Here is a 27,811-nt window from a genome sequence, read left to right as displayed (position 1 = left end):
CTACTTTTGCCAAGTTTGAATGTAGCTGTAAACAATAAAAATGTAGTAGCTGTGTGGTGCTTTTCTCCCCGGAGGGCAGTTCTATGCAGTGGAAATGGACTCCAAATGGTTTCCAGGTTTCATCTCAAGCCATTCATTGACTTTCCCATAGAGGATTGCCGGTAGAGAGCACTGCAGAAAGCTCTCGCTTTTTTTAAAATAGAATTTTTAACATGCTTCAGATTTGAGATGACTGCCCTCTTCCTCTTTTTTTTTTTTTTAAGCATATTGCCTGTTTGACAGAGATTTTATTCTATCTAGCAGATTAATTTTTGTGGTACATGCTATTGGATGTGGTTACTCTACAGTAACTATTCTTTTTTTTTTTTTTCAGTAACTATTCTTTATTTCTGGTTTCTTTTGTTTAAAAATTTGTGTTTCAAGGATGGAAGTTAAGTAATGTGTGCAGCTCCACTATTTTTCTGAGATGTAGCAATAAACATCTCGATGTGGCTATTCTGACTTAGTATTACAAGAGTAGTTCAACAGCTACTATTCCTAACCGCTTTAAAAAAAAACAACGGCTCTGGCACTGCAGTTTTAAGTGGTCAATGCTTAAATTAGTAGGAACTCAGGAAACTTCAGATACTATACATTTTTTGAGAGTGAAAAAGGTACTAAGAAATTAGCCTTTACTTAAAAAAAAAAAAGAAAAAAAGGAAAGACTACCTTAGGTTTCCAACAAAGTTAAAGTTAAAATTAAGAGACTGTTCTGTTGCATATGTTACATTACAGATGAAAACAGACCTCATCATCAGGAATGAAGATTTATTCCATTACAAAACAAAAACAAGAGTCAACCCCCAAAGAGCAATGTATGCTTTAAAGCAGCAGCAATCACAAGGCACATATGTACGAGACACCTCCAGCAAAATAACATAAAAAAATACAAGCTTTTTATTTTAAAAAGATGTTGAAGACCACTTGTTAACATGAATATAGGTTATAAAAAATGACTTTATTTTACAATTTTATTCCTTCACCTTTAATAAGAGAAAGAATAATGGTGCGCTCTCTTGCAGCACTTAACACAAACCTTTACATCACCTAACTTAAGAAATACCGGATATTTAAAGTACAGTTTAAAATTTTCACTTTTAGTGCTTCCATATCTTTTTTTAGACATTTGGAGTTATAAGCTGAAAAGGAAAAAAACTCCATTTCTCTTAACTTAGAAAAATCCTGCAGCTATCCATTCCTGGGCAAACCTACTCTACAACAAAGAATATATTTATGAAACCCTAAAATATCAAGAGCACAATTTATTTTGGGATCATCACAATTACCTTCTTCCTAAAACAGATTAGAAATCAATTCATAGTAAGTGTAAAGGTCAACTATGCCAAAATAAATTAGTATTTAATTTAAATTATTGCTCACTTAGAAAGTAGAATGAATATTCTCTGGTTAGGGATGCTACAATTAGCTGTTAGAAATGGTATAACATCAGTATTTAATACATAAAAATTCTAGGATTCAAATATATGCTAATGAAAAGTTTGTAATAATTACATAAAAAGTGTTCCTTTGATCATTAGCCACTATTTAGCTTCACATGATGAAGACTGGGAAAAATGTGGTTGAATGAAACCTTCAATAATAACAAATATTGCATCACAGATGTTAAAGTGTTCCTTTAAGCTTTAACATCTCAAAGTCATTTCTATATGAAATACTGGGGAGTTTAGGAGTGCTTACAGAACTGTTCTATTAGACGAGAGAGAAGAGACACTGAAGCTCTATTTTTCAACAATGACAACATAAAAGAATATAAAATGGTATAATAAAACATTTAAATAGTACTAAATAGCACAATTTAAATACCTGTTATATACTGTCATTAGTTTTCCTCTTAAAAAAATCATTTCCTGCGCTTTTAGATATATTTTCTTTCTAAAAATAATAAGCATCCTTCTCATTGTCATACATTTGGTCCACAGCCACACCATTTGGTAATAACCCTATTAAACACCGCAGCTCTTGCATAGGTCCCTCAGTGGCCAGCCTGAGGTCTGTGAGACGGCCACACTGCAGGGCGCCTGCGCATGGAAGGAGGCCACCCGGTCCTGAGGCAAAGCCTAGAGCAGGACCGCCTGGGCCACCTCCTTGATGACGGATGCGGCTTTCTCCAGTTCTTCCTCTGTCTGTTCTACGGTGACCACAACTCTGATGCTGGAGATAACAAAGGTACAGAAGTTACCAAGGATAAGCCTAGGCCAAGGGGTGGTGAGCTACGGCTGAGAGCCAAGTCCAGCCCACCCGGTGTTCGTAAGGCAAGTTTTACTGGAACACAGCCACGTCTGTTAGTTCACGCATCGTTCCCAGTGCTTTCAAACTCCAATGGCAGAGGTGAGAACAGGTTACAGGCTCCCTATGGCCGGCAAGCCTAGAATGTTTACTCTCTGGCCCTTTACAGAAGAAAATCTGCTTGTCTCTGACTCACACTACTAGTCTGCATCTAGTCAAGGCAAGCTTTCAGTGGGGGCCCTGACCAATGAAGCTGGGAAAGTTTGCTGTCTAGAGAACTTACAGCTTCAAGGAGAACCAGGCCCAAAGCTGGATTTTACATTTCTCCAATCAAGGAGTAAGTGTTTGGTTGTTCATACTTATAATTCAATAAGTAACGGGAAAGTTCCATACTATTTTGAGGCAAGGCAGAACACTCCAGTGTTCAGAAAATTGCAGACAGACATCAGCTTGACTGGGAAATATCTCTCTTACCCCATCCCTTTTTCTTGCAAACATCTGCTTCTCCCACCAAACACTTCCCGAGGTAATGTTTGTTTGTGGTAGGCAGAACAGTACCAAGGGGCACAAAACAAGCAGGGGTCCCGTACTCATCAATCTCTAGTCTTATTAACAGCTAAACCTGTTTGGGTACAGTGAAACCTGAGGGGTAGGGTCTTCAAGGCACTTTCTACAGCTGTTAGAGGGAGCTTCTAAAATCCAAATTTGGCCCTCCAAGTCTATATACTGTTCTAACTCCTCAATGCGATTCTGGATCCAGCCTGACTTGGCACCATTTCTTCTCCAGGCTCCCTCTCTCTGCTATTTCTGAAACGTGTGCTCTGGGGTCTCTAGATGTATATGTACATCTCCAAGTCATTTCAAACCCTGAGCAAAGTTCAACCCCTTGTCAGCTAGAATGTCACGATGCCCACTACTGGTCAACACAAGCATGCTTGGCTTCCAAGGCTCAGCTAAAGCACCATCACCTGCTTTAGAAAACCAGACCTAACCATGCACTCTCTTTGTGACTGCACTGAATCCAGACAATGATCTTCAATAACTCATGGTTTGTGTGCTGTGAAGGCACTGTCAGCTCTGAAAAGATGGAATCACTTCTCTTTCAGTATATATTCAACATCTTTTACCTTCAGTACATTTTGTTGAATGAACACTAATTTAAAATTGTGACTCAAAGCCCATTCTCACATTAGGCATTTCTTCAACCTTTCTAGTTTCCTCTCCCTTTGCTTTGTTTTCCTGTAGGTGTTTCAATGTTTTCTGGGTGAAGTATCACACAGGACCCTAGTCCTCAGAGGCGGGCTAATCGCCACAACTCAGACTGCCGTCCCTTCTCTAAAGGACTGTCCTGCAGAGGTGGATGGTCCAGCATGTGGCACATCAGTGATATTGCAGATACCAGCTGACTGGAAAGTCAGTTGGTCCTAGTGTTTCTGAGATCTCAAAGGTCCTTGGGATCCTTAAAGTAACGGAAAAGGTACATGAGTCCTAAGGGACTTTTCAGTTATAATTTGAAAACATCTAGTTGAAGAACAGAAAACAGTTGATGTATATTTTAATGGCCGACATTTTCCCTTATTCTGTGATAGTCTTTGAAATTTATAAAGCATAGTGTTTCCTGGAGACATTAAAGTAGGAAAAACAAATACGGTCATGTTCTAATGTCAACCAACCTTGGAGGAGGGAGGCACTTCTCTTCTTTCTCCAAGTAGCGTGCCTGAGTTAATGCAATAGATCTGTTCATGCACTGTGTGAAGAAAAAGGAAGAGATTTGCAACCCATACCTGAGACAATGTTATATAATTAAAACAGAAAGATACACTGAAATGCTATCCCTCAATAGTTTTTAATTTATTTTTTAAATTATAACTGCAAGGAAACAAAAAACACCAGAAGATAATCTAGAGCAGCAGCACAGTCCTACAGAATTCCTGCAATGACAGACATACTCCTCTCTGTTCTGTCCATCAGAGCAGCCACGGGCCATGGCTAAATGGGGCTAGGGCACACATTTCCGTGAGGAAACGTTTACAATTCATGTTTAATTAATTCAAATGTAAACAGCTACAGGTAGCTATATTAGAAAGCAGGGTTAGAGAAATGGTGTGATCAAAGTCCTATAAGCTAACAACAAAAAAGAGCTGGACTTAGAATAACATCGGTGGGATCGCTTTAGGGCAGAATGTCTGACACTTTGAATGTGAGCACTAACCACGATTTCTCGCACAGAAAGGCTGGTTTAACATATACATAAATGTCAACATTTATAATAGTCACTCAAAAATACACTAACAAAAAAATCAGAGCAAGGTAATAGGTACAAGGTGGGGGTTTCTTTACAGGGTCATGGAAATGTTCTGGAATTATGCAAGTGATGAGTGTACAACCTTGAAAATATACTAAAAACTACTGAATGGTGTGCTTTAAAAGAGTGAATTCTATGGTATGTGACTTATAACAACAGAAAAAAGAAATTAAAGCAATGGGTGGCAATCTATAAGTTGCATAAAAGGAAAAAACACGGATTCCAAGTCCCTGGCAGTAAAAGTACTGCATGAATACGGTTTATCTTGTAAGCTGCGAAGCCTGATCTTCCCTACTAGGGAGAGATTAAAAAACTATGTCAGGCAATGATTATAGATTCTTGCTACTTATAGATTCTGGAACTGTACTTGGAAAAATTAACCCCTCCTGAAAACAGCTGTACTGGCTCTGGTTCTAGTGCTGGCTGGTTAGGAAACATTATAAACCATGATTTTAAGAGTTTGTAAAAATAGTGCTTTATTGAACAACTCAACCTAAACTTGGCAAGATCTCTCAAATCCATAAAGTTTAAACAAGAGTTATAGTACTATGATTCTTTTCTCTTCCTAAAATATTGGAAAGAAAAAGAGGGGAGAGAGACAAAAGAACAAACATTTTGAAGTTTCCAGCAGTAATTAATTTTTTTTTCTTCCTATAAATGAAGGAGACCTGCTCTCTTCTCACTAAATCCTCAAGACAGTCACCCACATATTAATTTTGGGATCTGCGTTATATGTACGTAAGACCTTACTTTTCCTTCTCATTATATTGAGTCATTCATTCAAAATTTTACTGGATTGTCCACTTAGTTTGTATTTCATTTAAAAATTTCTCTTGGTATTACATTTGTATAAGGACCCTAAATCACAAAGATATTATAGTTACTTTTATGCTTATACATATTTAAGTAACATTACAATAAAAAATACTAAGGTAATAAAACGGATCTGTGGAATGTTTCATCCCTTCAAAGAAGGGTTTTTTTCAAGTTTGCAGAGCTTTGCCTAAGGGGATATCTGTGACATTTCCTCACCCAACAAGGCAAAAGTCATTTTAGCCTGATCACTAGAAATCTGACACATTTCCTTAATTAGGATTCTCACATTCTCTGATTTTATTTTACTTTTAAAAAACGACTGAATCCATGCCTTACAGTACTGGGCATCTACATACAGCTCATGTGCCTCTAAAGGATTTAACAAAACTGTAAAGACAAAATTACTTTCACAAATTTCAAAATTCACACCAAATTGTTTTTTTGTTTTCTTTTTTTTTAAGGGGACAATGTAACACCTGTATATGTCATTAATTTTTGTTAAAGATTATATATTACTGTTTCAAAAATGCATTGTTTTAAGTATTTAGCATTATTTTAACAAGTTTGATTTCGTTTGCTTGAAAACAATTTCCAGAATCATTTTGGTAACTTAAGTATGTAAAGTATACAGGATGTGTTTTTATTAAAGTAAAACAAAAAAACAAAACTGAAAGATGACGGAATCCAGTCACAAGAAGGTCTCTGTGAATCTATCCCAGATAATGTGGTTCAAATGTTACAGGACACAGAATGACTGGAGCAGGCCTCGGGTCCTCACATTCAACAGCCCCGTGGCAGTGGGGGCAATGTAAGGAGCTGCTGAGGCGGGGGGAGGCAGCCCTGGGTTGGCCTGGCATGGAAAGGGCCATGACAGATGGCAGCCACCACCTATGTATCATCCATGCAGTTCTACAATTAGTAGTAAAAGGACTTTCAGAAGATGAAGAACCTGAACTAAACCTCCCATTTTGAGCACATTAAATAGTCGTCGTCTTCCCTTTCTCTCCGCTTTCTTTTTTTTCTTTATTAGAGAAATTCTGGGCTTACAGAACACTCATGCAAAAAATACAGGATTCCCATATACCACCCCACTTCCAATACCTTACATTGGGGTGACTGTGCATTTTTATAGTTGTACTTTTAAATAATTCCATGGTTTAACTTAGGGCTTCCTGTTTCTGTAATGCAGTTCCATGGATTTTTAATTTAATTTTATTCTGTTACCATATATACAAGCTAACATTTCCCTATTTAATCACATTTACATATATATATTTCAGTGCTGTTAACTGTGTTCACAATGTCATGCTATCATCACCATCGTCCATTAGTAGAACACTTCCATCGTCCTAAACAGGAACCTGTACATTTTAAGCCTTAACTTCCCATTTTCCAGCTCTACCCCATCCCTGGTAACTGATATTCTACATTCTGATTCTGAGTCTTCTCATTCTAACTATTTCAGATCAGTAAGACAGTATTTTTCCTTTTGTGTCTGGCTTCTTTCACCCAACATGATGTCTTCAAAGCTTACCCATGTTGTAGCATGTATCAGGATTTCATTCCTTTTCATGGCTGAATAACATTCCACTGTCTATATATACCACATTTTATTTATCCATTCATCAACTGATGGGCACTTGGGTTGTTTCCATCTTTTGGTAATCGTGAATAATGTTGCTTTGAACTTCGGTGTGCAAATATCTGTTTAAGCCCCTGCTTTCAATTCTTTCGGGTATATACTTAGTACTGGAATATACTTATTAGGGGTCATATGGTAGGTAGTTCTATAGAAGCTTTTTAAGGAACTGACCAACTGTTTTCCACAGCAACTGCACCACTTTACAGTCCTACCCTATTTCTTTCGACCCTTTCAAAACTTATTATTTATTTATTTTTTTTCAATAGTACATATTCTAACGGGTGGGAATGATATCTTACTGTCATTTTGATTTGTGTATCCCTGATAGGTGATGATGCTGAGTATCTTTTCAGGTGCTTTCTGGCCATTTGTATATCTTCTATGGAGAGATGTCTGCTCAAGTCTTTTGTTCATTTTAAAATTGGATTGTTTGCCTTTTTTGTAATTAATTGAAATATTACTTTATATATACTGGATATTAGTCCAATATTTTCTCCCAGTGTGCAGGCTGTCTTTTTACTTTCATGACAAAGTCCTCTGAGGGGAAAAAAGTTTTTTATTTTGATGTGGTCCCATTTATCTATTTCTTTTTTTGTTTGTTACTTCTGGTCTATGTGTAAAGTTTAAGAAACCATTGCTTAAACAAAAACAGGAGTTCCATAGTTCTAGCTCTTATATTTAGGTATTTGATCCAATTTGAGTTGATTTTTGTATATGGTGTGAGGTAGGGCACCGTATTTTGTTAAATGTCTTTTCTGCATCAACTAAGGTGATTATGTAGTTTTCCCCTCCATTTTGTTAATATGGTGTATTACATTAACTGATTTTCTTATATTGAACCAACCTTGCATACCAAGGATAAATTTCACTTCATCATGGTGTATAGTTCTTTTAACACATTGTTAGATCGATTTTGCTAGTATTTTATTGAGGATTTTTGCATGTATATTCATTAAAGATACTGGTCTGCAGTTTTCTTTTCTTCTCCTATCTTTATCTGGCTTTGGTATGAGGGTGATGCTGGCCTCTAGAATGAGTTAGGAAGTGTTCCTCCTCTTCAGTTTTTTGGAAGAATTTGAGCAGAACAGGATTTAAGTCTTCTTGGAACATTTGGTGGAATTTCCCTGTGAAACAATTTGGTCCTGGGCTTTTCTTTGTTGGAAGGTTTTGATGACTGACTCAATCTTTTTAATAGTAATTGGTTAGCTGAGATCTATTTTTCCTTGAGTCAATGTAGGTAGTCTGTGTGTTTTTAAGAAGTTGTTTATTTCATCTAGGTATTGGCATCTAATTTATTGGCATCAGTTGTACATAGTATCCACTTATAGTCTATTTTATTTCAGTGAGGGTTGGTTGTAATGTCCCCTTTTCATTTCTGATTTTTGTTATTTGTGTCCTCTTTCTTATTTCTCTTGTCAGTCTAGGTAAAGGTTTGTTGATTTTATTGAACTTTTCAAAGAGCCAACTGTTGTATTTTGCTGATTCCTTATACTGTCTTCAATTTCATTTATCTCTGCTCTAATCTTTATTTTCTTCCTTCTGCTTGGAGTTTCCTTTACTCTTGTTTTTCTGCTTCTTTCAGTTTTGAGGTTAGGTCTCTGATTTAAAGTCTTTCTTCCTTTTTAAGGTAGGCATTTCTATAAATTTTCCTCTCAGCAGTGCCTTTACTACATCCCAAAAGTTTTGGTATGTTGTATTTTCATTTGCCTCAAAATATTTCCTAGTTTTGCTTGTGATTTCTTCTTTAACCTGCTGGTTGTTTAAGAGTCCCCTGTTTAATTTCCACATATTGTGAATTTTACCTTTCTCCCTCTGTTATTGATTTCTAACTTCATTCCATTATGGTTGGAGAATATACATTATATGATTTTAATATTCTTGAATATGCTGAGGCTTGTTTTGTGACCCAACATATGATCTATCCTAGAAAATGATCCATTTGCACTAGAGAACAATGTGTATTCTGTTTTCTTCGGGTACAGTATTCCACATATAATTGTTAGGTCTAGTTGGTTTAGTGTATCTTTCAAGTCCTGAAGTAACATATTTGATCTTCTGACTATACGTTCTATCCATTATTGAGAGTGGTGTGTTAGTCTACTATTAATGTGGAACCATTAATTTCTCCTTTCAAATTTCTCTTTATTTGCTTGATATATTTTGGGGCTCTCTTGATAGGTGCATATGTGAGTGTTACATCTTCCTGGTAAATTGTGTCCTTTATAGTATGCAGTAACCATCTTTGTCCCTCTTAACTGTTTATGACTTAAATTCTATTTTATCAGATATTAATATAGCCATCCCAGCTTTCTTTTGAGTACTATTTGCATGGTATATTTTTTCCATCCTTTCACCATCAACCTACTCATATCTTTGACCTTAAGGTGAGTCTCCTGCACACGACATATAATTGGGTAATGCTTTTATATCTATTTTGCCAATGTCTGCTTTTTGACTGGAGAGTTTAATCCATCTACATTTAAATTCATTACTGACAATACGGAACTTTTTTCTGCCATTTTGCTATTTTACTATTGTTAAGGCTTAATGTTTGCTTTTCCCTCACTTCTGAAAAGCCTATTTTATATTTATTTGCTTTCTTGTGGTGTATCATATGTTGAGTGACTTCTCATTTGGACACAGATATTATTTTTCATCCATTTTCCTAACAGTTACCACAGAGTTAAGATTTAACATACTAAATATATAACAATTATATCTGGTTTGATACCAGCTTCAATAGAATGCAAATATACCTTTCCTATACTTCTCTGTCCCTTCACCATTTTTTTGTTGTCACCATTTGTATCTTTGTACCTGTGTGTTCAAAAACCTAGATTTATCATTACTTTTTATACATTTGCATTTTAACACCTGTCAGATGAAGTCAATTTACATACCAAACAATAGAATGCAATAACACTGGCATTTATAATAATTCAAATAGTTACTTTTATTGCAAGTCTTTCTTTATACTGCTCTGAACCACTGTCTGGTGAGCTCTCCTTTCAGTTCTGAGGAAACCCCTTTAGCACTGCTTGTAGGGCAGGTCTACTATTGATGAACTCCCTCTACTTTTATCTGAAAATGTCTTAACCTCACCCTCATTTTTTTTTAATTACAGTAATCACTTTACTCACAACTACTCAGGCTTCATAAGCTTTCTTCATTGCTAAGAAATGTGGCAGTCTGCTCACAAATTGTTTAAAAAAAAAAGGTCACATAAGACAGATCAATAGCAGTGGTAATACAAGTCATGGAAGCTTGTAAAGGAAATTTTAAAGGAGGGCCCTGGTCTTTTTGGATGGTTGGCATGAGGATGGAGGGGTAGTGAGTGACATTAGGTTTCAAGTATGAGAAGTGGGTGAAGCTGAGACCACCACCCAATGGAGCTGGACAGGAAGCCACACCACAATTTCATTCTCACGAGCCCACTGGGCTACACCCCGGTGTGAATCATCTCATGTTTAATCAGTTTTGACTGCTAGCTAAAGGCTTTCCCACAAGTTGTGCAGAGGTAGGGATTGACTCCTGTGAATACATGGGTGCTGATAAGGTCTGAGCACTGACTGAAGGATTTTCCACACTTACTGCATTTATAGGGCCTCTCACCAGTGTGGATTATCTGATGTTGAATAAGGTGTGAACTCTGGTTGAAGCCCATACCACGTTCAATGCATGTGGATAGTTTCTCTCCAGTATGAACTTTCTAATAGTGAATGAGATTTGAGCTTTGGTGAAGGCTTTCCCACACTGATTGCATTCATGGGTTTCAAACCATTATGATTTCTCTGATGCTGAATTAGGGTTGAACTCTGGCTAAAGGTTTTCCCATATTCAATATATTCATAAGGGTTTCTCTCCACTGTGAACTCACTGGTAAAGAACAAGGTTGAAGCTGCGACTGAAGGTTTTCCCACATTCGTGGTACTCACAGGGCTTGTCACCTGTGTGTACTTCCTGATTCTGAATGAGGGCTGAGTTGTGGCTGAAAGCCTTCCTACAGATGCTACATTCATATGGCTTCTCTCAGTGTGGATTATCTGGTGCTTTCTAAGTACTAAGCTTTAACTAAAGGCTTCTCCACACACATTACACACAAGAGGCTTTTCTCCATTGCGAATTCTCCAATGATGACTAAGGCTTGAACTCCAACTAAATGCTTTCCCACAGTCACTGCACTTAGAGTTTCTCTTTAGTGTGAACCCTGTGATGCTTAATAAGGTTTGAGAACTGACTGAATAGTTTGCCACAATCATTAACATTCATAGGGTTTTGCTCCAGTGTGAACTCTGATGCTTCCTCAGATGTGTACTCTGGCTAAAGGCTTTCCCACACTTATTACAGTCACCTGTGAGTGAATCCCGTGGCGTCTAATGAGGTTGAGCTCTGCCTGAAGGTCTTTCCACATTTGTTACACATGTATGGTGCCTCTCCAGAATGAGTTTGTTGATGTTGGATAAGCATTAAGCTCCATCTAAAAGCCTTCCCACATTGATTGCATTCAAGCCTTATGAGTGCCACTCATTCATGTGAGACTTTTTGGGGCAGAAGACTTTTCCACATTCACTGCACACACATACTTCTCTCCATTGTTGTTTATCTGATGTTGAATGAGGTCTGAATGCACAATGAAGGTTTTCCCACATTCCCTGTACTGGTAGGGTTTCTCACTCACATGAGATCTTAGATGATTTTTAAGAACTGTGTTCTGGTTGAAGGATTTTCCACATTCATTACATATAAATGATTTCTCACCAGTGTGGATTATCTGATGCTGAATAAGAGCAGGGCTTCCTCTGAAGATTTTTCCACACTCATTACACATAAACAAGCTTTCACCTATGTGAACCCTCTCATGGCTAGTTAGGTCAACATTAGGTAACAAGGTTTTGGCCACGTTTATCACACAGATGCGGCCTCTCTTCTGTAGGAATTCCCTGATATAACATCAGGTTTGGGCTGAGCTGAAAGCTTCCCTCACAGCCATTATGGTCCAAATCTTTCTCTTCTGCAGGAGTTTCCTTAAAGAAAAGTATTCCTGGCGTGAACTTCTCTTCATGATAGAAGGATTTCACCAGTCTCTGGCCTTCAGGGACTCCCAATCTCTTTCTAAAATGTCCTAACAGAGTTCTCCAAGCTTGAGCGAAAGGGAAACATCACCAATATAGCTTTCTATTTCTGTCTAAGTTTCCAAACCCTCAGAAAGATCTTCCTTCTGAAGGAATCCCTTGTCCTCAGTTCTGTGTCATAATCTGGTGGGTGATGGTTAGGATGGACGGCTCCTGGCTCAGCATCATGGAAGAGAGAGAATCAAGGAACACAGATCCAGGGTGGGTTGCAGAAGGTATGTCACTCATATAGGCCCAGGATGCAGGGGTTCCAGGGATGGTCCCAGCCCCGCCAACTCCATCTCTGCCTCCTTGGGACAAGCTCCGAGGCTGGGCATGGCCAGGACCTGGATGGACCCAATCCAATCACAACAGCCCTTAAAAGCAGAGGTGATGTGGCTGAAGAGATGTAGCAGAAGGCCAGTCAGAAAGATTTCAAGCCAGGGAAAGATGCATGTGATTGCTGGCTCTGCCCTGTCACTCTGAGTTCCTGTGGTGGCCCTTGCCATGTGGTCAATGCCACAGCCTCCGAGGTGGGGTCTTGCTGCTGTGCTGCGCTCAGCCCATCTGGCTTGGCCTCAGGTGCACACCCGTGTGCAGGGCGACCGCTGGCAGGTCGCATGCCAAGGCTCTAAGCCCATCCCAGGACAAGCAGTGCCTGTCCAACCCCCTAGGCTTCCATCTCCCTAATTTTTAAAAAAGTCCTGACTGACTGTTGTTTTCCTTCAACACTTTACGTATTTCAATCCACTGACTTCTTGCCTCCATGGTTTCTAATGAGAAATCGGCACTAAGTCTAAGAGGGACCCCCTTACGTGTAAAACATTGTTTTCTTCTTGCAGCTTTCAGAACGCTCTCCTTGTCCTTTGCATTTGATAACTTTATCAAAATAGGGCAGGGTGCAAGTCTCTTCTTGTTTATCTTGCTTGGTGTTCTCTGAGCTTCTTGGATGTGCATATGCACATCTTTTGCTAAGTTTAGTAAGTTCTCTGACATTATTTCTCTGACTATTCCTTCTGACCCTTTCTTTCTTCTCCTTTTGGGACTCCCATAATGTGTCTACTGATGTGCTTGATGGGTGTCCCAAAGTTATTTTGGGCTATTTTTGCCTTTAATTTTTCTTTTCTCTTTCTGTTCCTAAGTCTGACTCATTTCAAATGTCTCATATTCAATTTCACTGATTCTTTCTTCTGCCAGCTCCAACCTGCTCTTGAAACCCTCCTGGACACTGTTCATTTTAGTTATTGCGGTCTTCAACTTCAGTAGATCTGCTTAGTTCCTTTTTAAAACACCTATCTCTTTACTTAGACTCTCATAATTGTTCATTCACTGCTTTCCTGTTGCCCTTTAGTTTTTTGTCTGCACTTTTCTTCATCTCCTTGAGTATTTTAAGATGATTCTTTTAAAGGCTTTGTTTAGTATATTCACATTCTCGTCTTTACTGGTGTTTTCTGTATTTTTCTCCTCTTCCTTTCGATGGGCCATCACTGTCTATTTTTTTTTTGTCTTGTACTCTTTTGTTGCACACTGTACATTTTAGTATTTTAAAACATTTAAGTATGAGATTTATTCCATGCAATGTCTGTTTCTTGGTTTTGAAAGCAGCTGGTAACAAGACAGAAGTCTTCTTGAACTTCAGTCTTCCTATCAAGAAGGTCAGCCAATGGCAAAACGCAGTGTGCAGGGTTTTCCCGTCTTTCTGGGCTTCTATTTTGGCCTGGCTTTTGCTCATTAGCTGTTCCGGAATTCTCTTTCCATGGGAGTTTGGTTGTCCCCCATTTCCCAGGGGACAAACCTTTCCCTTCCGGTAACTGAGGCTGGCAGGCCTTTGTCCCAGGCTGTCTCCTCTATAGTATTTTTACACTTCATTTATTGTCTCCTGCTGCTTCTGTCTGGAGGGCAAATTCTGGGAAAAGGGTTCCCCTGGGGAGGACTTTCCCAATTAAGTTTTTCCCAGCCAAAACACAGCTAGGGACCCATGAAGTGGGTGTAGACTGGCTCCAATGTAGCCTGTGGGATGGGATGGGGTCGGTCAGGAAGGCACCAAAAAACTTCTCTGACAGCTCCCCAAAGCTGAGCTTTCCTGGCCTGCCAAGCAAATGCATCCCTTCAGCTAACTTCCCCTACAGCCCTGAAGGGGTGCTATGTCTTAAATCTCAACCACCTACACCCCTCTCCAAGGAAGACTGAAACAATGGCTGCCATCATCCCTCTCCAGGGCAGGTTGAAACAACTGCTGCCCACAGAGCCAGGGCTCAAGGATCCAAATTCGCTAATCAAAAGCCATGATCAGTGATCTGCTGTGTGCACCCCTGTTCTTGGCGAACAGGATTTTATGTCCCTTTCTGTCAGCAGCTGCTAGACAGGGACTGGACCCTTGCTAGCAGTGGTGGCCTGCTGCAAGATTGTGGGATGGGTGCTGGTAACTGCCATGTGGAGAAGGAAATTTACTAGCTCAAGTTTCAAAACAGTTGTTTCAGATAGTTCCTCCTTAATAGTTGCTTTGGTGGAAAGAATGAGTCCTACGGCCCCCTACTCCACCATCTTCCCTGGAAGTTCTCTTCTTCCTTTATGATTACAAAGGCATTATGATTTCAAGACTACAGTGTGCTGCTACTTGGAGAACAGTAAGCAAACTGCTTTGGAGCCACGCTGGGGTTCCCTCCAAGATAAACCGTTTGCATAAGTGTATGTGACTACTATCAACAATAACTTCTTCAACTAAATTTATGAAAGTCTAGCTTTGTAAGTGGTAAGCAAATGAATTTTCTGGAAGGCTAATTATTCAGAGTAGATGCAAAGTTCACTATCTAAATATGTGGCACAGAATACAGCAACTCAGTGTTAGATGAAAATTGGTCCAATCAGAAAAACAAAAACCTTTCACTATAGACATGATACAAACTTAACTGGGCAGAGGCAGCCATTAGGCATTATGTCATTTCCATGTCAAAAGAGGAGACCAGGAACTTCCTTTACATCTTACTTCTTGAGGAAAAGAGGCTGTCGTGCTTGGAATTAGGTACCCCAGAAAAACATGTTCTTAACATAATTCATTTCTGTGGGTGTGAATCTACTTTAAACAGGACCTTTTGATGAGATTTTTTAACTAAGGTATGATCAACTATACCAGGATGGGTCTTAATCCTATTCTTCGAATAGGATTAGAAAAGGCCATAGAGAGAAGCCATGGGGAGTAGCCAAAAGCTGGAAGTCAGTAGAACCCAGAAGAAAAAGGAGAAGATGTTGCCATGTGTGCTGCCATGTGTGCTGCCATGTGCACTGCCATGTGAAAGAAAAGCCAAAGACCATGGATCACTGACAATCTGACCCCAAATGCTACAGTTGATTTTGGATTTATCCTAGCCTCAAAACTGTGAAACAACAAATTTCCATTATTTAAGCCAACCCACTATATGGTATTTGTTTTAGCAGCCAGGAAAATAAAACAGGTCTTTCTTAACAAACAGCATTAAAAAAATTGTTTGCAGTAAATGTAGAAGTGGTGTGGGGAGACGCATTTGAATAACTACTTACTTGGTTTACAATTTCCTGAAGTAGTTTAACATCTTCTTCTCGAGACCCAGTGCTCTCTTCTAGTTGTAGGTGGAATGCAGGAGAAAACGACTCCCCCACCACCTTTAATCCAGAAATACTAAAGAAGAAAAACACACACATAGACATTAAATTCCTTCCAGGCTCAACAATACCTCACATATAAATAATTTTTAAAAGCCTGCATTGTACAGGTTTCCCGAACCCAACAGAAACTTGCGATTTTTACTGAAACATCACAGTAACTGTGGTAGAACTCCAATTCCAATACAGAAAGCTAAAAATGCATGCTCTAGGCAATGCTTCCTATTCTAAGGAGGAAGCTTAGTTTTTTTCTTTAGGGAAAAAACCTTGCAAGGCTCCCTGTTCATGGTAGATGGGATACCTCTGTCTCACATTTTACCGACAAAACACAAGTCATTCCCAGTTCTCTGCTTAACAGTTCTCTAAGGCCTTCTTACCTCATCCACCTCAACTTGTGCCACTCTCCTCCTCATAAGCCCAGTCACCCCCTGGGCCTCTGTCCCATCATTACCTCTGTGTAGACTGTCTTCATGCCCCTTCTTTCCACTGCTCTCTGCCATGTAAGCCAGGTCCCCAGCTCCAGGGTTACTTCCTTGGAGGAGCCCCCCTCATCACCCTATCTAGGAAAGGGCCACTCCACCATTTCCTATTATTTACTCTGTTTCCTACATGAAAACGTATTTCCTTCTGGACTACTCATTAAAAATTATAAGACTATATTTCCTTGCTTATTATCTAAGTCTTTAGTTTGCAAGTTGTCTTCTCATGAATCACGGGGATAATTTCTACCATTAAAAACCTTCTAATTTGATCACCAGCAACACATTTAGATTTGATTTTCCTTCTTATTTACATGTTTAGCTTTAAATTTCACTTCAATTAAGAATGCCTTCTTTCTTAGTATTATTAGCACAAACATTTGCTTATTCTCAGGGAGGAAAACAGAATTCTTTGGAGGGAAAGACTTCAATTTTCAAATGACTTCTATAGGTATCATGAGAACTGCATGCTGTATTATTCAGTCAGGTTGATTTTAAAGTCCATTTTGTCCCATGCTAAAAAGATGCTATGATTACATTGATTGTGAATATATAATATATATATCAATAATAAAAACCATTCTAGAATGCAAATGGTGACACATGTCTATTTGAAAATGGGCTAGACATTTCAGAGCGTTTTCATTTAATCTGTTTCACCTACAAAAGATTTGCTTTTCCACTGGACTAAAACCAGCAGAAAAAGCACTTAATTGCATAGGTGATTCCTTCCAGTTCAGGACTCTACAAACTTTTAGTAAATGGTTACTGTGAACTCACGCATCATGCCAGATGTTGGAAGTTAATCTCACCTGGCTAATACGAAACCATCCTTAAGGATCATTAATCTGTGTTTTCCTTCTTTAAATGTATTATCCCATGCTAGGATCTCTCAATAAATCAGGCTGCACATTTGAATCACAGATCTTAGACTCTAAAGCTTCTGGAACACAGAGGAGCCATTTAGATTAGTTGTTTTATTAAAGTGAAAACTAAGGCATATGTTTTCAAAACTTATTTTCTTTGTGAACTTTTGATGTCTTAAACTTGTATGCAAAAGTCTCAATTTTGTTTAGATCATATACTCTCAGCGGAGAACTTAAAAAATTGCTTTTCAAACAGCTTCATGTGAATCAAAGGGCTTCGAGTTTTCTTAACATATACAAGGTACCTGAAGACCAGCCAAGCCTGTCCTTTGATCAGATGGATTCATCTCACATGGTGGGTGGGGTAGGCCTTTGGGAGAAGGAATGAAACAAAATGCCCTATTTCAATTGCCTAGATGCTGAGTGTCAGATAAAAATTTAACTAAAATCAATTGAATGAAAGAGTTTTAGTTCAAGTTCAGAAACTTTAGGCACTGTCTTCAAAGTTTATAACATGCCTCAAAGGAAGATTTCAGAGAACATATTATTTTATCCAAATGGGCAAACACTAAGCACTAGACTAGGTACTGGGGACAGAGTATAAAATAAGACAGATATGTTTCTATTTTTATATACTTGCAGTCTAAGGGGAGAATTACTATATGAAGAATTTTTGAGTTTCTAATAAGGAGGCAAATTAGCATTGGCTGTTGACATCCTCTCTCAAACTCCATCTCAGTGATCAAAGAAGTCAATCACTGCCTAGAGGAAATTTTAAAAATTACTTAGAATGAAATACTGAAAATATTACCTATGAAAATGTTTTCTTTAACTATATTTATTAGAAAATAAGAAATAGAATCAATAAGCTACATATAAGAAGCTAAAAAACAGTAAGAACATGAATTCAATGAAACAAAGTAGAAAAATAAGGGAAAAATAAAATATAATAACAAGTAAAACCAAACTTAAGATGTGCTGAACAAAATTCTGGAAAGATTAGGAAGAAATGGAAACTACAAAAACTGAAAATCAAAAGGGGAAAATAAGTAGACTCAAAAGAGATAACCATAGACTATGCCCAATTCTAGGGCCCCAAAGCCCAGAGAGCCTTAAAAAAAAAAAAAAGAGTCCTGTCCAACTTTTAAGAATCACGTAAACAAGACTTGTCTTATACAGTTGCTCCATAAAGCAGAACAAATGGAAAAACTGTCCAATCATTTATTAAGGTTACTACAACATGGAATTCTAGGCCCATTTGAATTACAAATACAGATATAAAAACTCAAATTATATTAAAATATAATTATTCTGACAGTGTAGAAAAATTTATCATAATCATGTAGGGGTTTTGTTATGAATGCAAGAATGGTCAGACATGAGAAAATATATGAATATAGTTCAGGACATAAGACAAGTCCATGAATTCTACTAGATTTGAAAAAAATTTGATAAAGTTCAACATCTATTCATGAGTAAGAAAAAAAACACTTCTCCAAATCTAGTAATAATTTGGTATAGGTCACATATCAAGAATGTTAAGACAATTCTACTCATAATAGTGGGAAAATCAATAGAACAGATGAAAATGCGGAGAAAGAAATGTACCTATTCAGTCGGTAGGGAAGCAGAGTGGTGCATCCCCTCTGGAGGGCAGTGTGGTGGCTCCACAGGAGGCTAGGGGTGAAGGTGCCATATGATCCTGCAAACCCCAATCCCAGGTGTATACTTGAAGGAACTGAGAGTGGGGATACAAATGGACATTTTCACACTGGTGCTCACGGTGGGAGTGTTTGTGATTTACAATGACTGGAGGTGGTCTACGAGTACAGTGACTGAGGAAATGGAAGGGGAAACTATGGTATATATATACAATGGACTACTGAGTGGCTGCAAGAAGGAATGAAGTTGTGAGGCATGCAACTAGGTGAATGAACTTTGAGGATAAAATATTCAATGAAATGTGAGAAGCATAAGACAAATATTACCATGCCTCACTCATAGGAACTATAATATAAAACCCAGAATTGAAGTCAAGAGCATGAGTTATTAGGTTGGGGCCTATTGGAAAGGTTCCTAGATTACAAAAGCTCTTACAGAAGTCATGTATATTCAGGAGCTGTAACTGTTATTTCTAAATTCTGAGATGCTGAACCTGGTTGTTACCTGGAATTTGGGGTGTGACACCTCAGAGTTACAGCTCTGAAGCTATGAAGTCAGCATTACACCATACAGCAACTGTTAAAAGTTGAAAAAGAGATCAGACTCCAACTAGAGATACAAATGAAGCTGATCTGCATAAGACTAAAGTAAATCAGAATACAGGTTCAAGGATGATATGGTCTATATTTTAAAACTTCAACTTCCGTCTGAGACCAAAGGAAGAAATGTCTATTTGGTGCAAAATTTATATTTTTGGTAGCTCACTATCTGGTTTGGCTTGTGTGGTCAGTTTATTCAAACACCATGACTGTATGGTATCTTAAATAGAGTGACATCTTTGTTTGCACAGGTTAGTGGGATGCCCCAATATAGTCCAGAGTAATGTGGGCAGAGAATAAAAAGTATTTGCAAAGTCCCCTTAGGGAAGAAAGGAGGAAATATTAAACTCTCTGACTGGGAAATTTCTGATATTCTTACAAGCACTGGGGACAACCAATTTAATAGGCCAAGCCCTCAACCTTGGGGGCTCGCCCCTATGAAACTTACTTGTGCAAAGGAGAAGCTAAGCTTACTTATACCTATGCCTAAGAGAATGTCTGTTGTTGCTCAGATATGGCTTCTCTCTAAGCCAATTTGGCAGTTGAACTCATTGCTTCCCCTCTACGGGGGATGTGAGTCCCACAGGTGTCAATCTCCCTGGCAACATGGGACATGACTCCTGGGGAGGAGCCAGGACCCAGTATCATGGGATTGAGGAAGCCTTCTTGATTAAAAGAGGGAGGAAAGAAATGAAACAAAATAAAGCTTCAGGGGCTGAGAGATTATCTTGGAGGCTATGCTTATGCATTATATAGATATCTCTTTTTAGTTTATGGTGTATTAAGAGGCTAGAGGAAGTACCCGAAACTATTTAACTATATTCCAGTGGCCTCGATTCTTGAAGACGACTATATAACTGTATATTGTTACACTATAACCATATAATTATGAAAATCTTGTGGCTGACATTTCCTTTACCCCGGGTAAGGACAGATAAGTAGAAAAAAAAATAAGGACAAAAATCATTAAATAATAAGGGGGTGGGAATGAGGGATAAAAAAAACCAAATAGATTGCAACACTAGTGGTCAATGAAAGGGAGGGGCATATGGTATGAGATGTGTGCCAGTTTGAAGCTATTATGTATCTCAGAAAAGCCATGTCCTTTAATCCTCATTGAATATTGCTGGGTGGGATCTTTTTGATTGTTTCCATGGAGATGTGGCCCTCCTAACTGTGGGTGGTAACTTTTGATTAGATGGTTTCCATGCAGGTATGTCCCCAACCATTCAAGGTGGGGTTGCTTACTGGAGTCCTTTAAGAGAGAACCATTTTGGAAAAAGCTTCTGAGCCACCAGAGTGAAGAACCAGAACCAACAGAGTCCATGCAGTCAAAGACATCTGGAACGTCATGAAACAAGCAGCTGGGAAAAAAAGCTAGCAGATGTCGCCATGTGCCCGCTCAGCTGAGAGAGAAATCCTGAACTTCATCAGTCTCTCTTGAGTGAAGGTAACCTCTTGCTGGTCCCTTAGTTTGACATTTTCACAGCCTTAGAACTGTAAACTTGTAACTTAATAAATTTTCCTCTTTAAAAAGAGCCATTCTGTTTCTGGTATATCACATTCTGGCAGCTTTCAAACTAGAACAAATTTTGGTACCAGAGAAGTGGGGTGCTGCTGCAGTTTGCAAATATCATGTTGGAATGGCTTTTTAAATGAATGAGGGGAAGATTCTGGAAGAGCTGTGAGGTGCTTGATAGGCCTAGAATGCTTTGAAAAGACTGTTGGTAGAAATGTAGTCTCTAAAGATATTTCTGATGAGGCTTTAGATGGAAATGATGGACATGTTGCTCCAAACTGGATAGAAGGCATTCTTTGTAGATGGAGAGCAGAATTTGAGAGTGATGAACTTGGATATTTAGCAGAAGAAATTTCCAAAATGCGGAAAATGTAGACTGGCTGCTTCCTGAAGCTTATAGTAAAATGCAAGAGGAAAGAGATAAGTTGAGAACTGAACCCTTGGGTACAAAGAAACCAGAAATTGATGGTCTGGAAAATTCTGGGCGTGCAGGAGGGGAGACTTCAGATAATAGTGCCCCATGTGAGGATTTAATCAAAAGTGGTACCAGTCAGCCATTTCAGAAAAAGCCAGGGCTGGAAATGGAGTTATCCAGGAAGGATTTGTGGAAACTCCTTTTGTTTGATGGGCATGATCCTTGCCTACTACATAGAACTACAAAGAAAGCCAACAAGAATGTTGTGGGATCTGTATAAATGGAACCGCTTGCTGCCAGTCTAGACTAAAAGGATCAGAAAATGGACAAAGTGAAGGTGTAATTTCTTCAGAGGCAGAACCACGGAAACTAAGTCCTGAAGTCAAGCAACCTTGGGCCAGGAGAGCAGACCCACTCAAGTACTTGGAGAGGGTATTTGGCCCGAAGACAAGGTGGGCCTTCTACCTCCTTGCAGTGGAGAAGGTGCGCCACCTGAGGCCTTGGACAGGATGAAGCACATTCCTTAGAAACTGGGGGGAGCTTGGCTGCCAAATGATTGCTCTGGAGGGGATGGGCATGTGCCTGGGGATGGTAGAGAACCAGGTACAGTCACAATGCTTGGAGAGGGTGGAGCTGAGAAAAATGTGGTCTCCCCATTTGGAGACCCCAAGGTTGCATTTGGAGAGAGGTAGGCCACTGCATAGCCCTTGGAAAGGGTGCCACATTCTTAAGCCCTGATAAATGACTCTCAGACTCTGAAATCTAAGGGCATTTGCCCTGCAGGTTTCCAAAATTGTTTGGGTCCTGTGACCCCGGTGTTCCTTCCAATTTCTCCCTATGGAAATGGGAATATGTATTCTATGACTGTCCCTCTTTTGTATGTTGGCAGCAGATAACTTGTTCTGAGTTTCATAGATCCAGAGCCAGAGGAGAATTTTACCTTAAGACAGACCATGCCTGTAACTGACTTTGATGAGATGCTGTACTGTTTATGACTTTGTATTGTATCTGTATTATTATTAAAATGGTTTAAGTCTTTCTGATACTGTTATGGAATGAATGAATGCATTTTACATTTGGAAAGAATATGTCTTTTTGGGGTCCAAAGGGTGGGACGTCTAGGTTTGAAGCTATTACATACCCTAGAAAAGCCATGTCCTTTAATTCTCATTCAATATTGCCAGATGGGTTCTTTTTGATTGTTTCCATGGAGATGTGACCCTCCCAACAGTGGGTGGTAACTTTTGATTAGGTGGTTTCCATGGAGATGCATCTCCCAACACTCACAGTGGGCTTGCTTACTGGAGCCCTTTAAGAGGGAACTATTTTGGAAAAAGCTTCAGCGCCATCAGAGCCAAGAACCAGAACTAACAAAGCCCACACAGTCAGAGACCTCTGGAGCTTCATGAAACAAGAAGCTGGGAAAGAAAGCTGGCAGATGTCGCCATGCCCCCTCCAGCTGAAAGAGAAATCCTGAACTTCATTGGTCTTTCTTGAGTGAAGGTAACCTCTTGTTGGTGCCTTAATTTGGACACTTTCATAGCCTTAGAACTGTAAACTTGCAACGTAACAAATTCCTCTTTAAAAGCTGTTCTGGTTACCCTCTCCAAGCACTTGGGTGGGTCTGCTCTCCTAGTTCAAGGTTGCTTGGCTTCAGAACTCAGCCTCCGTGGTTCTGCCTCTGAAGACATCATGCCTTCACTTTGTCCATTTTCTGATCTTTTAGTCCAAGCTCGCAGCAGTTCCATTTATACACATCCTACAACCCTCCTGTTGGCTTACTATGTAGTAGGCAAGGATCTTGCCCATCAGACAAAAGGAGTTTCCACAAACTGCAATATGTAGACAACTCACCAATTCATATCTTTAGTCTACACAACTCTTTGGGGGCACAGGGTCTCCAGTTGCCTACTCAGGATCTATACTTGGATTACTCCCAAGGCATCTCACACTAAGCACTAAAGGAGGTGTGGGAGCAAACCATTCAGGAATCTAGATATTTAGAAGGAACAGTAAACAAAACAACCAAGAGGCCAGTGTGATAAGAGGGAAGAGAGTGAGGAAACCTACAGATAAGGACCAGTTATCGGGGACAGACCATACATGGACTTACAGGCATGGCCAGAACCATGGCTGTCACTCTCAGATAGGAAGCCCTGGTATGGTTTTCAGCAAAGGAGTGACATGACTGAAATTAGGTCTGAGCAAAATCTGTCTTGATCTAATGTGAAAAGAGATTATGCGGTGACAAGGGCAGACGCAAGGAGATCAGTTAGGAGAGTTATCATGGTACAGTCAGAAGATGAAGGTGACTGAACCCTGGTAGTAGCAGTGAGAAGTGTTTGGATTCCTGATGTTATTTTGAAGGTTAGAGTCAGCTACATTTGCTACAAGTTTATGTGGTAAGGTGACTGACAAAGAGGAGACTCAAGGTTTCTTTTGAGAGTTTTGGTCTAAGCAACCAGAAAGATAGAAATGCTAGAAACTGAGATGGGCAGAACTATAGAAGAACATGGTTTTTTGGGGGAAGTTCAGAGTTTAAACTTAAACTTAAGTTCAGACATTGAAGACAGAGCAGCAGTTAGATATACATGATTGAAGTTTAAGGGAGAGGAATGAGGAAGAGATATAATTGTGAGTCATAAGCATATAGATAGTATTTTAAATTTTTCAATATTAAAAAGTCAGGAACTAGCACAGGAGAATGAGAAAGGGTAGCTAGTGAAGAAGAGGCAGAAAAAGAGTTTATGGTCCTGGAAGCCAAGTGAAGATAGTGCTTAAGAAGTTGTTCAGCCTGTCAAAGGCTGCTTTCCACTGGGCAAATAAGATGACTCAGAACTGAACCTTTGATTTCGTAATGTGGAGATTACTGGTAACCTTATGAACAATTTCAGTAGGGGCAAAAAGCCTGATTGAAGATTCCAGAGAGAATGGGAAGAGAGGAAATGGACGCAGCTAAGCAAACTACTTTGAGGGGTCTTTTTGTAAGGAAGAACAGAGAAGTGCAGTGGTAGATGAAGGAAGAAATGAGGTCAAGAGAGGATTGTTTTCATTTGTTTTAAGACTAGTGAGGTCAGTTTCTAGCTACCATTCAAATGCTATATCCTTTCTTCTATGGCTTGTAATATCATTGCTATCCTATATCAGTTTGCCATTTATATCTGGATCTGTTTTTTTTCCTTCCTAAGTTACCACCCACAATTGGGTGGGTCACATCTCCATGGAAACAATAAAAAGGTAAGAATGAAGCTGATTAGGTCAGGATTAAGGCAATTCAGAATACAGGGGTAAGAGAGATATTGTCTATATTTTAGAACCTCATCTGCTCTTTGAGACCACAGGAAGAAAGGTTTATTTTGTCCAGCACCTAAATTTTCTATAGCGTATAATCTAACTGAACCTGTCTGGATAGATCATGTAATCAATCCAAACACAGGGAGCCCAGAATACGAATGAGAGCCTTTAATCCTATAGAGCTTAATGTAATGCCTGGATACATCCAGAGTATATTAAGTAGATAAAGTCCTTTGATGGATGGGAGGAAAAATATGGAACTATTAAACTTGACATTGGGGAAAACCCTGGCACTGTGTTAAACATTAGGGACACCCAAATCAATATGTCAAGCCCATGATCCTAAGAGGCGTGCTCCTGTGAAGCTTACATATGTAGCAGAGAAGCTTAGCCTATCTATAGGTTTGCCTGAAAGTTACTTCTGGAAGACTTCTTTTGTTGCTCAGATGTGGCTACGCTCTCTCTAAGTCCAACTGTGCAAGTGAAATCATTGCCCTCCCCACTATATGGGACATGACATCCAGGGGTGAAGGTCACCCTGGTAGCATGGGAGATGACTCCCAGGGAAGAGCCTGGCTCTGGCACTGTGGGATTAACAATGTTATCTTGAAAGGGAGAAAATTAAGTGTAACAAATAAGGTATCAGTAGCTGGGAGAGTTCAAGTAGAGAGACTACTCTGGAGGTCACTCACGCCAGCTTCAGTTAGACACTGCTAACCCCCAACCAAATCCATTCCTGCCAATCCTAAAGAAAGAGGTCATTATATAAGATTTGACAGAGGTTCCACACACTAGGGTAACCTTCCAGAAACCTACAACCTCCAGATGGGTCTCTGGACCAGATAAGTCCTACAACCTAGAGGGGCCAGCTTCTTCAGAATATCTACTAGTTCCACCCCCTTATCCCATATTATTGACAGACTCTTACAATGTGAAAAAGTTAGAAAGACCCCTAAAGAGTGGGAGAAAGATCAAAAGTGTGGTGGAATTATACAGAGAAGGTAGGGTTTAACAAATGAGTATGACTGTTGAATTGTTACATTGATTATTTCTTTCAATCTCCAATATCTTAGAGCAGCTAGAAGTAAAAACCTAAAATTGTAGAATTTTAACCCATACTAATTCTGAAATCTGTTCTATAATTAATTGTTGCACTGTGCTTTGAAATTTATTGCTTTTTTGTATATATGTTACTTTTTAAAAAAAAGGAAAAAAAAGTCGATTGTGATGATAAACACACAGCTACATGATGATATTATGAACCACTGACTGTAACTTTGGATGATTACATGGTATCTGTATATATAAAATATATTAAAAAAATAATTTAAAATAGGTTAAAAAATACTGCTTTTTTCTTTCTTTGTTATATATGTTATGTTATACAATAAAAATTTAAAAAGAAAAAAAAGCACGGGGGAAAAACAACTTCTTGGGCAATGTGATATCATTTTCTACAGATGCCTAAAGATGTCAACAACCTCAAATTTTTTTCGCAACTATATAGGAATCTTAAGGACTTCCTCTTGTGTAGTTAAAAAAACAAATAAACCAGAACAAAACAAACAAAAACACAATTTTTATAAGGTTTGTTTCAATTTCACTTCTCTGTAAAATAAAATTCAGTAATAATTTTACTAATTTATTAAAAAGTAACACGGACAATAATAATGCATAATTATATCGTTTTATCTGTACTGATATGAAGAGAGCCTAAAATGTTTATACTTGGTGGTAGGATTTTGAGTGATTTATCATTTTCAGCTTTGTATCTTCTGAACTGCAATAGCATTTTATTAATGACTTTATATAACTTTTATAAAAACGAAGTAATGCTTCTTCAAAACAATAAAATGCAGATCCTGGTTTTATATAAGTAGATCAATTTTAGTGAACTGAGGTTTTGGTTTCTTGTGAACTGAGCCTATGAAATGTACACAAAATCTAAGAGTAAAATTTCCACTAGCTGTTTAAATGTGGTGCATAAGAACTTTAAGTTGTTTGAAAATACATAAAACTTACCCTTGTAAAGCTTTATGAATTTGTCTGCACTTTTCCCGCAACAATGCAAAAATACCTGAATGGAAAAAAAAACCTTTGAAAGTATACCTGGAACATTTGCTATTATCACCTAAAACTATTTTTAAGGATCCAGTTCGCGCTCATCAATTTACAATATGTAAATCCTGCTTGCCTGTTAATAACAGAGAGCCAGTAACTGCACTCCTCTCAAGGGCCAAGCTTTGGTCTCTGGTACTTATTAACACTCAGTTTTATCCTATCTTGCACCCCATTTTCAGCAAAACCTGGGGTAGTGTTCCAAGTAAGAGAGTGGCTCTTATTTCTAATCAAATATTCTACAAATAATTTTGCTAAGAGGATCAGGAAAAGAGTACGAAACTATCACTTAAAAATTTTGAGATCCTAGAAAACAGATGCTGTACTTATTTTTACAACTTTTTCTTGGTATTTTTCCTTCTGTTTAAGGAAAACTTAAAAATTGAATCCACTTCAAGGTAAACACCCCAAAGAATTTGAAAGCAGGCCCTTGAACAGATATTTGCACACCAATGTTCAAAATGGCATTATCCAAAAGTGCCAAAAAATGGAAGCAAGCTATGTGTACCATAACTGGCGAACAGATACACAAAATGTATGTACAAATAGAATGTTATTCAGTTGTAAAAAGTAACGAAGTTCTGATACACGTGAAAACATGGATGAACTTTGAAGACACCATGTTGAGTGAAATAAGCCAGACATAAAAGGACAAATATTGTATGAGCTCACGGATATGAAATAATTAGAATAAGCAAACTCATATAGAGTCAGCATCTAGAACACAGATTACTGGGGAATGGGGTGGGAATAGGAACAGAGAGCTTAAAGAAAGGAACTATCTGATCAGGAGGTGGGAGTGGCAGGCTACCTGACAAGCATGGAGGCACACTCCCATTTTTTGATCCCCTAAATTACAATCAACATAGAAAATTTAGATAAGGAAATACCAGTAAGGCCTGCTTTTCCCTTTCCATTTTAAGCTTTGTCAAGGTGGCTTAATCATAGCCAAAAGCCACACAGTTTAACTTGTAGGTGACTTATAAGATATCTCCAATATCTTAGAGCAGCTAGAAGTAAAAACCTAAAATTGTAGAATTTTAACCCATACTAACTCTGA

At 38.6% G+C, this 27,811-nt stretch overlaps 1 protein-coding gene across 4 annotated transcripts in view; it reads right to left on the bottom strand.

Annotated features, from left to right (window-relative positions):
- Window positions 1-792: 792 nt before the first annotated feature.
- The window catches only part of SPTLC1 (serine palmitoyltransferase long chain base subunit 1), an 83,049-nt gene continuing 56,030 nt past the window's right edge, over window positions 793-27,811 (bottom strand). For 3 of the 4 annotated variants that reach the window (XM_077139371.1, XM_077139387.1, XM_077139391.1), the window contains 4 exons: window positions 26,656-26,710; window positions 15,698-15,815; window positions 3,960-4,033; window positions 793-2,211 (listed from right to left, as the gene is read on the bottom strand). In XM_077139371.1, coding sequence (XP_076995486.1) covers window positions 2,118-2,211; window positions 3,960-4,033; window positions 15,698-15,815; window positions 26,656-26,710 — 341 coding nt within the window. In that variant the 3' untranslated portion in view covers window positions 793-2,117. Of the gene's footprint in view, window positions 2,212-3,959; window positions 4,034-15,697; window positions 15,816-18,995; window positions 19,383-26,655; window positions 26,711-27,811 lie in introns of those variants that run through there. The other variant, XM_077139377.1, reaches the window with a different exon arrangement.

Source organism: Tamandua tetradactyla, chromosome 2, assembly GCF_023851605.1.
Source record: "Tamandua tetradactyla isolate mTamTet1 chromosome 2, mTamTet1.pri, whole genome shotgun sequence".
Lineage (NCBI taxonomy): Eukaryota > Metazoa > Chordata > Mammalia > Pilosa > Myrmecophagidae > Tamandua > Tamandua tetradactyla.
Note: the sequence above shows the minus strand (reverse complement) of the source record. Positions and strands in the feature narration are given on the sequence as shown.